This window comes from Penaeus chinensis, chromosome 37 (genome assembly GCF_019202785.1).
Source record: "Penaeus chinensis breed Huanghai No. 1 chromosome 37, ASM1920278v2, whole genome shotgun sequence".
In the NCBI taxonomy this organism is placed as follows: Eukaryota; Metazoa; Arthropoda; class Malacostraca; order Decapoda; family Penaeidae; genus Penaeus; species Penaeus chinensis.
The window spans coordinates 2,365,911-2,375,910 of record NC_061855.1 but is presented as its reverse complement, the minus strand read 5'-3'; the positions used below and the strand labels follow the sequence as shown (position 1 = coordinate 2,375,910).

At 35.1% G+C, this 10,000-nt stretch overlaps 1 protein-coding gene across 1 annotated transcript in view; it reads left to right on the top strand.

Annotated features, from left to right (window-relative positions):
* LOC125045716 (leucine-rich repeats and immunoglobulin-like domains protein 1) overlaps nucleotides 1–4,747 on the top strand; it is a 12,069-nt gene extending 7,322 nt beyond the window's left edge. Inside the window, exons 8-10 of the mRNA XM_047643146.1 lie at nucleotides 3,254–3,360; nucleotides 3,839–4,457; nucleotides 4,574–4,747. Of these exons, the coding sequence (XP_047499102.1) occupies nucleotides 3,254–3,360; nucleotides 3,839–4,457; nucleotides 4,574–4,686 (839 nt within the window). The 3' untranslated portion in view covers nucleotides 4,687–4,747. The remainder of the gene's footprint in view (nucleotides 1–3,253; nucleotides 3,361–3,838; nucleotides 4,458–4,573) is intronic.
* The last annotated feature ends 5,253 nt before the right edge of the window (nucleotides 4,748–10,000 follow it).

The window sequence follows — 10,000 nt, the reverse complement described above, 5'->3', positions numbered from 1 at the left end:
AAATAAAAAACAAATCTGCAACAAAAAGAACAACGAAAACGCAACAGATAATAACAAATGCGTAGATTCTTTACCACTTTGTTTTCCCAATGGTTTTCCTTTTTCAGATTCGAAAATATTCAACGATTTCCTTTACTTTCCTAACGGCCTTTTTTCTTATCTTTCTTTTTCTCCTTTTTTTTCACTACATTCTCAGCATGTCATCAGTCTCGCAAAGTAAATACCAAAGCTGACAGTCTAAATCGCTCGCTAATATCTCTCTGGTGTAGAAATGTTCCGGTATCAAGACCGACATTCTGCCACGTCTGCAGCTGTAATCAAACAAATACGAAAGTTGTGTATGTGTATATATTTATATTAATGTATGCATGTATTTATTCACACACACACATACACATATATACGACGGTTACTGCCTACACGACACCTCTTGCGCGACAGGCACTGAGAAGGCGGTAAACATCTATCGACATCTTACGACATCAAAAGCCATCTAGGATATCATACTCCAAAATACTAAACACCAATCGAAGATATAACCAATACAATAAAATAGCTAGCTGTCAACCGCAGCCATTCCCATGACGTCAGATTGCGGCCTCTCGCGAAACAGTTTTGCCTCCAGGAAAGATAGCATGTTTCTATCTATATGTATGGATATATGTGTGTGGTGTGTGTGTGAATGGTATTGTATATATACGTCTTTAGTAACACGACTATATCAGAAATGACTCATGATATAGAGGGGATTACATTTTGTAATTAATTGAAAGTCGACTACGTATTTTTTCCCGTATTTCAGGTCACGTAAAATCATATAATATAGAAATTCGTATCCATGGTTCAGTTGACATAATTGAGTTTTATTACATTTAATCTTTAATATTAATAGAAACACAAAAATATTAGTTATTACATAACGAACTTACTTTCTTCTTTGCAACTCCTAACTTTATACTTTTTACTTTTTTTTTCTTTTTTTTTTTTCTTTTTTGAAGACCAGATTACAAACTTTGTCAAGCCCATGCATTTTTTTTTTTCTGGTAGTGGTGTAACTTTATTCTGGTAAAGACATCTGATCTGGCAAAACTTTTTGAAACTTTGTATTCGGTTTTGCTTTCCATTTGTGGCATTTGTACTGCTACATAAAAAAAAATACATATGTATATAATACACACACATATATATAGAAATAGATAGATAGATATAGATATATGGATATATATAACTATCCAAGGTCGCGGCAGCAATTATACGGACAACGAGTGGGAGGTCACAGTCATCAGGTGTTTCGTCAGTTCATGCCTGATAGATATATATACTCCGTAATTCCTTTGATGTTTGTATTTCTGACGAAGATAGAATCGAAACCGGTCAAATACGTCTCTTGTATTGTGAAGATATTCATTATCATTCATAGCTTTTCTACATTTGTCAACATGAATACAGTTCATATATATATATATATATATATATATATATATATATATATATATATATATATATATATACTATCACTACAATTACTACAATCATCACCACCACAACCATCACCATCATCACCACCGATACTAATGAGACCAAGAACGAAGAGAAATATAAAGAAATGGATCTTATAAATCTCCTATACGTTCCATTCTGAATTCACTTGCTCTCCGCTGCAAGATTGGATTCCGTTCACTTCGCTTCACGCAGTATATGGTCGGCAGAGCCTCTCCTCGTAACATATTTTTCCTACGAGAAATCATTTTCATTTTTCAAATTCCATTAGGCTTTCTGTCTAGTGGGTGGTTTATATTAATAGAGAGATATGTACTTTGATCTCGAAGGATATGATGGATGTATGCAAATATCGTGAAATGTTTGTTCGTAATGAATATTTTTTTTCAGATTTATGAGTTTTTTTGTTGTTATTGTTGTTGTTGTTTCAAATGTTGATGATAATGACGATGGTAAACCTTATCGTAATGATTGTGATGATTCTGATAATGATGGTGAAGAAGTTAATGATAATAACAATCACATAAAAGAAAGTACTGTACAACGAGTTTTTTTGTTGTTATTGTTGTTGTTTCTAATTTTGATGATAATGACGATGGTAAACATTATTTTCGTGTTCATCATCGTAATGATTGTGATGATGGTGATGAAGTTAATGATGATAACAATAACATAAAAGAAAGTACTGTACAGAGTGAGTAAGGTATAATAAGACCATTAATAATAACAGTAATATTTCACATTACTGGAAACAGTAAGAAATGTTTCAAATTAATGATAGCAAAAACAAATATTTGACATTAATGATAGTATCAATATTAACTTTTGTATAATCATCTTCACAACTTCCATACAATCATGACTTTTGTTATTATTATTATTAATTAATGAAATGGTGAAATTAGTTATGATATTAATAACAACGGTGCCGATAATAGAGTTCATGATAATAATTATGCTATCGATGGTGAAATTTTTTTATATATTTTATTTGAAATCCATTAAACTAGTATGGTCTAATTTCATAAGCGATACAAAAATGAACAAACATGATTTACAGTATTGATATGTCAGACAATTATGTGCAAGTCTGGAAAAGAGATTCAATTTCATTTTTAGTTTACCCTTATAACTTAATAAAGTAAAAATGTATATGTATATATATATATATATATGTATATGTGTGTGTGTGTGTGTGTGTGTGTGTGTGTGTGTGTGTGTGTGTGTGTGTGCATGTAGATATATAGACAGGTAGATAGATAGACAGACAGATAGATATGTGTATGTACACAGTGTGTGTGTGTGTGTGTGTGTGTGAGTGCATGCAGATATATAGATAGGTAGATAGATAGATAGACAGACAGATAGATAGATCTGTGTATGTACACAGTGTTTGTGTGTCTGTGTGTGTGTGTATGCATGTAGATATATAGATAGGTAGATAGATAGATAGACAAATAGAAAGATCTGTGTATGTACATAGTGTGTGTGTGTGTGTGTGTGTGTGTGTGTGTGTGTGTGTGTGTGTGTGTGTGTGTGTGTAGATAGACTGACAGATATATATATCGATACATATATGTGTAAACACACACACACACACAAACATACATATATATGTGTGTGTGTGTGTGTGTACGTATATGAATGTATGTATTGATAATAACATCAAGGTATTAAGTTATCACATAAAAAAATCTGCCAACGTTTCCTCTGCTTGTGGTTAAGACTCACACTTCCATACACCTCTCCTCAGCAAATCAGCAGAAGATTCAGGAGAAAGTCTTCAGCATCTCATCGACTGACGAGACAGCGCAAGAAAGTGATCCAGCTGTGACCTCCTCTTATGATGTCATGCACAAGGTAGGGTGCTTGGCTTCATTTCTTTAATAACGTCAAGATGGTCGTCGATAGTTAATTGTTAGAGTTTTATTGATTTAAGAAGACGTGTTTTGTGTGTGTGTGTTTTAGATAATAAGGATAATGATTATATTATGAAAGAATGGTTGTCTTTATATGTTTGTGAGAAAGAACGACTGTCTTTGGTTGGAAGAAATAATTAATGTATTTGTTTGCAAGAAAGAATTGGTGCCTTTGTTTGCAAGAATGCATGAGTGCCTTTATTTGTTTGCAAGAATGCATGAGTGCCTTTATTTGTTAGCAAAAAATAATTAATCCATTTGTTTGCAAGAAAGGAAGGATGTCTTTGTTTGCAAAAAAAGTATTGATGCCTTTGTTTGCAAGAAAGGATGAATGTCTTTGCTTGCAAAAAATTAATGGATGCCTTTGTTTGCAAGAAAGAATGAGTGTGTTTGTCTGACCGCCTGTGATGTCTGTCCAGATGGCGTCCTGCCAGCCGGCGGCGGAGGAGTACCAGCTGACGAGCCTCGGCGGCGACGCGGTGGGGCGCATCTCGCCGCCGGGCCTCCTCGTGGCGGCGGACGCGCCCCTCCCGGAGGCGGCGCCCAAGGGCAGCCTCTCGTGGCGCGACGAGTCCGTCATCCCGCCCGACGTGTGCCCGAGGAACCTGGAGTCCGAGGAGCAGGACCTCGCCACCGGCCGCCCCTACGACTCGCAGAGCCCGCCGTCGAGGCCCAGCTCCCCGGAGAACCACTCGGACCCGAGCTCGCAGTTCCACCTCTCGTTCAACCCGTCGGACTCGAACTCGCCGTCGAGGGTGAGCGGGATCCTGCTGCGGGACCTGGCGGAGGAGAAGCTGACGGCGCCCCTGCTCAGCCTCACGCCCCGATCTCACTCCCTCCACCACTGCAGCCTCGCGCCCCTCCAGCACGCGTGGGAGAGGCACCACCAGTCCCACCACAGCATCCCGAGCGACAGCGACGTCCTCCTCCTCCGGTCCCAACTGGGGGTCGAACTCACCCTCCCGAGGTCGACCTCCACGGCGCCCAGGGTATCGGCTGACGCGGCCACCTCGAGACCAAGCACCAGCAGAAGCCCAGGTAAGCAGCCGACCTTTCTCCCAAGGGCCTTTGGGATACGAGGAAACGAGATTCATTGCAATCAAAGACTCGTATTTTGATATTAATGACCTTCTTTTTCCTTCTCTCCGACGCAGGTCTCGGGGACGAGTACTTCCGCGCCAGAAGCTCGAGTGTGCATCTTCAGACGTCGTTCTCGCAAGAAAAGCGCGCCACTGACGAAGAAGGCGATTTTGGAATATCATTTTAGTGTCTCACTACATGTATATACATACGTACATTGATATATATATATATATATATATATATATATATATATATATATATATATGTACTTGTATGTTGGTATATATACAAAAAACACAAATTAATATATACAAGCACATCAAACAAGATCTGTATTTTCTCAATAAATATTTTTAACATACTGTGTAAAGATTCAATGTATTTCAATATCCTATGTTCTACGAGAAACAAACAAACAAATAAATAAACGAATAAATAACAAACAAATATTTTTAGAGAGTGTAAGGGAGGAATCAGTGGTTTGAATTATTTTTATTGATATTTCGTAATAAGGGTTATCATTATAACATTAATAAGAATGATAATAAGAGAATATGAACCACAATGATAAAGCTAAGGAGGAGAATAATAATGATGAAAAGAAGAACAGTATCAATTATGATGACTAATAATAACAATAATATAATTTAATTATGAGGAAGGTAATAATAACAATGATGTTAATGGCAATAACGATGATAGTGATAACAATGATAATGATAATAACAACAACAACATTAACGTTAGCAGTAATAATAACAGTAATTACAATGATAATGATAATAATGATAGCAATAATAATGATACTAATAATAATAATAATAGTAATAATAATAATAGTACTTACAATGATAATAAAAACAATATTATCAATGACGATAATAATAACGATCATAATTATAATAATAATAATAATAATAATAATAATAATAATAATGCTGATGATAAGATGTCTTGGTCACGCAAGGGTCGTTCCAACTATCAACATTTTGCGCGCCCTTGAAGGACAGTATCACCAAGTTCCTATTTTATGCTGCTCTTTTAACTACATCAGAGGAGAAATCAACACATTCATCCCCTACATGAGTCAAATAAAACCGAGTGTAAACAATGAAGAAAACAACAACTGATTTCAGGCAACGAGGGCGAACAAGCTGTTTTTTATTCCAATGATGATCCAAAGGAAAGTCTCTGACCTTCTGACCCTTGACCTGAGCGACCTGTCACCTGGAGAAGATGTTTTCTCTCCAAACAATACATATTCTGAACCAGCTGCAACGTTGAATTCAAAAACGACACTAAACCTGCAACGTTGAATTCAAAAACGACACTAAACCTGCAACGTTGAATTAAAAAACGACACTAAACCTGCAACATTGAATTCAAAAACGACACTAAACCTGCAACGTTGAATTCAAAAACGACACTAAACCTGCAACGTTGAATTCAAAAACGACACTAAACCTGCAACGTTGAATTCAAAAACGACACTAAACCTGCAATGTTGAATTCAAAAACGACACTAAACCTGCACGTTGAATTCAAAAACGACACTAAACCTGCAACGTTGAATTCAAAAACGACACTAAACCTGCAACGTTGAATTCAAAAACGACACTAAACCTGCAACGTTGAATTCAAAAACGACACTAAACCTGCAACGTTGAATTCAAAAACGACACTAAACCTGCAACGTTGAATTCAAAAACGACATTAAACCTGCAACGTTGAATCCAAAAAACGACACTAAACCTGCAACGTTGAATTCAAAAACGACACTAAACCTGCAACGTTGAATCCAAAAAACGACACTAAACCTGCAACGTTGAATCCAAAAAACGACACTAAACCTGCAACGTTGAATTCAAAAACGACACTAAACCTGCAACGTTGAATTCAAAAACGACACTAAACCTGCAACGTTGAATCCAAAAAACGACACTAAACCTGCAACAGTTGAATCAAAAACGACACTAAACCTGCAACGTTGAATTCAAAAACGACACTAAACCTGCAACGTTGAATCCAAAAACGACACTAAACCTGCAACGTTGAATTCAAAAACGACACTAAACCTGCAACGTTGAATTCAAAAACGACACTAAACCTGCAACGTTGAATTAAAAAACGACACTAAACCTGCAACGTTGAATTCAAAAACGACACTAAACCTGCAACGTTGAATTCAAAAACGACACTAAACCTGCAACGTTGAATCCAAAAAACGACACTAAACCTGCAACATTGAATTGAAAAAACGACACTAAACCTGCAACGTTGAATCCAAAAAACGACACTAAACCTGCAATGTTGAATTCAAAAACGACACTAAACCTGCAACGTTGAATTCAAAAACGACACTAAACCTGCAACGTTGAATTCAAAAAACGACACTAAACCTGCAACGTTGAATTCAAAAACGACACTAAACCTGCAACGTTGAATTAAAAAAACGACACTAAACCTGCAACATTGAATTGAAAAACGACACTAAACCTGCAACGTTGAATTCAAAAACGACACTAAACCTGCAACGTTGAATCCAAAAAACGACACTAAACCTGCAACGTTGAATTCAAAAACGACACTAAACCTGCAACGTTGAATCCAAAAACGACACTAAACCTGCAACGTTTGAATCCAAAAAACGACACTAAACCTGCAACGTTTAAATCAAAAACGACACTAAACCTGCAACGTTGAATCCAAAAAACGACACTAAACCTGCAACGTTGAATCCAAAAAACGACACTAAACCTGCAACGTTGAATTCAAAAACGACACTAAACCTGCAACGTTGAATCCAAAAAACGACACTAAACCTGCAACGTTGAATTCAAAAACGACACTAAACCTGCAACGTTGAATCCAAAAAACGACACTAAACCTGCATCGTTGAATTCAGGGACATTGAAGCTGCAACGAATTTATGAAAACAAGCATTGATCTGAAATTCAATATCGCTAGCTCTGTTTTTAACACTGGGACCTCGCTGTTTAGATATTCGTTAGGGAAATTATACCTATATACAACAATTTAGTGCAGTGGAGTCAGACATCTTTATCGTATATTACACATGTAAGATTTTTTTTATTTCCTTTCTTGTTCCGTTTCTATTTTTATTTCTATTATGCGGTTCTGTTGTTCACCTTCATATTCTTGCGTGGTGGAAAGGTCGAAGTTCGTTTTTGGAGAAAAAAGATAATAATAACTCGCTATTTTATGTCCTTTTTTTTCTTAGGTCTCATCAGAAATAAAAAAGAAAAGTCTTTTTTTCCAATAACTATCACAGTGTCTTCTTTTTTATTGCGTTCATTTTTCAAATCTCCAAAAGTGTGTATTTATTTAACCCAGGGACAGCATTTACATTCATACCACGTTCTTTGATTTTATTTACTATATTTGCACATAGATGGCTCCACTAGTGCTTAGTCATCAAGGAGTCAGTTACTAGTCCTGCCTATCTCACCTGGTTACCTTCTTCCTTGATAATAGGAAATATTACTTTCCAATTATATATTACTGTTAGTATCGTTAATGATACTATAATAATCATAACATCAACAATAATAATAGCGTCGATATAAGCAGCATTAGAAAAAAAATATTTGATGTTAAAAGTATTAAGAAATGGGTTAAAAAAAAAGGAGCGTGAGAGTAAACGTGTTCCGACTCTTTCAATCTGAATTGAATTAATATAACATAAAAATGGATTTAATCGTTTGTAAAGCGATTATATCAAATCACTCCCCTTCCCTCCGCCAAATAAGAATAAATATGTTTTTTTTTTTTCTGACAGCGCCAACTTAAATTGCGGGAAAGTGTAAGAACACGCTTATAAATGTAAATAAAAATAACATAAATTTTTCGTCTTTTTTATTTACATTTTATATTTGTCTCACAACCAAAAAATATCAGAAGGTTTTTTCTTTTCTCTTTTTGTTCTTATGGTTTATTACACTCGTTGGCGAAGTCGTAAAATAAAGTTTTTTTTTTATGTTGATTGATCGAATATATATATGTGGTGTGTGTGTGTATGTGTGTGTGAGAAGAGTGTGTGGGTATATATACACATATATATACATACACATATATATATACATAAACACGAAAGACGAAAGAATGGAGAGAGAGAGAGAGAGAGAGAGAGAGAGAGAGAGAGAGAGAGAGAGAAGCGGAAAGAAAAAAAAAGGAAATATAAAGGAAGGGGAGACTATGATAAAATAACATGGAAAAATAAAACGGGAAAACATAAAAACACAGAAGAGAAAAGGATAAATATATATATATATATATATGAATGATGATAATAAAGCCGTGGATTTTCAAACGGAAATTACGTAGCCTTTTCAATTCTTATCTCATTATAACAACTTCTTTTTAAATCAACTTTCCCTGTATCTCTCTCCCGTTTTCTGTAATAAAGGCAGGAAAAAAAGTGACTCGGTTACATAATAATAATATAATGTAGTTTATAAAAAGTATCTCCTAGACATATATTTATTCATTTCAATCAATAACGATGGTGTTTTTGGTAAATTACTTTTATGAATTCATCAACTGTTGACCTGAGTGACCTTATGACCTCGTGACGGAGAGGTTGCATAACCTATGACCCTTGTGACCTAGAGAAGAACCTTTATCTCTGTTAGTTTTTTTTAACGTTACATGTCTTAATTCATCACCTGCCGACTTGAGTGACTTTTGACCTCGAGGGGAAACATTCTGTGACCTTTGACTCTTGTGACCTAGAGAAGAAGCTTTATCTCTCCAGAAAAGTTTGTATTTTTGTCATTTCTTAAGTTATCAACTGCCGACCTGAGTGACCTATGACGTAGATAACAAGACGTTTTATGACCCATGGCCCCTGTGTCCTAGAGAAGATCCTTTGTCTCTGTAGAAATGTGTTTCTGTCAATATTACATTTCTTAACTCATCAGTTGCTGACTTGGGTGCCCTCGTTAAGAAAAAGTTTTATGACCTTTGACCCCTTTGACCTCAAGAAAAAACTATACCTCTGCAGAAAACATTAGTAAATCTATTTTTCTTTTCTTTTCTTTTCTCGTTCCCGGAACTTGTAAATTAAAAGTAAAATGTAATAAAACATCATGCAACCCTATAATGTTATGATGTTATGCTTGCTTGTTCTTCATATTGTTGTTATCGATTAAATCTGCCAACTTTGACTTTGTTATTGCTATTATAATTACTATTGTTATTATTGTCGTTGTTGTTGTTGTTGTTGTTAGTATTAGTAGTAGTAGTAGAAGTAGTAGTATCATTATCAATATTGTTATTGTTATTATCATTAGTATTATTTGTATTATTATTATTATTATTATTATTATTACTATTATTATAATTATTATCATTATTATCATTATTATTATTATCATTATCGTTTTTGTTGTTGTTTTTATCATTACTGTTATTAAAATAATTTAGTAGTAGTAGTAGTAGTAGTAGTAGTAGTAACATTATCATTATCATTATCATCA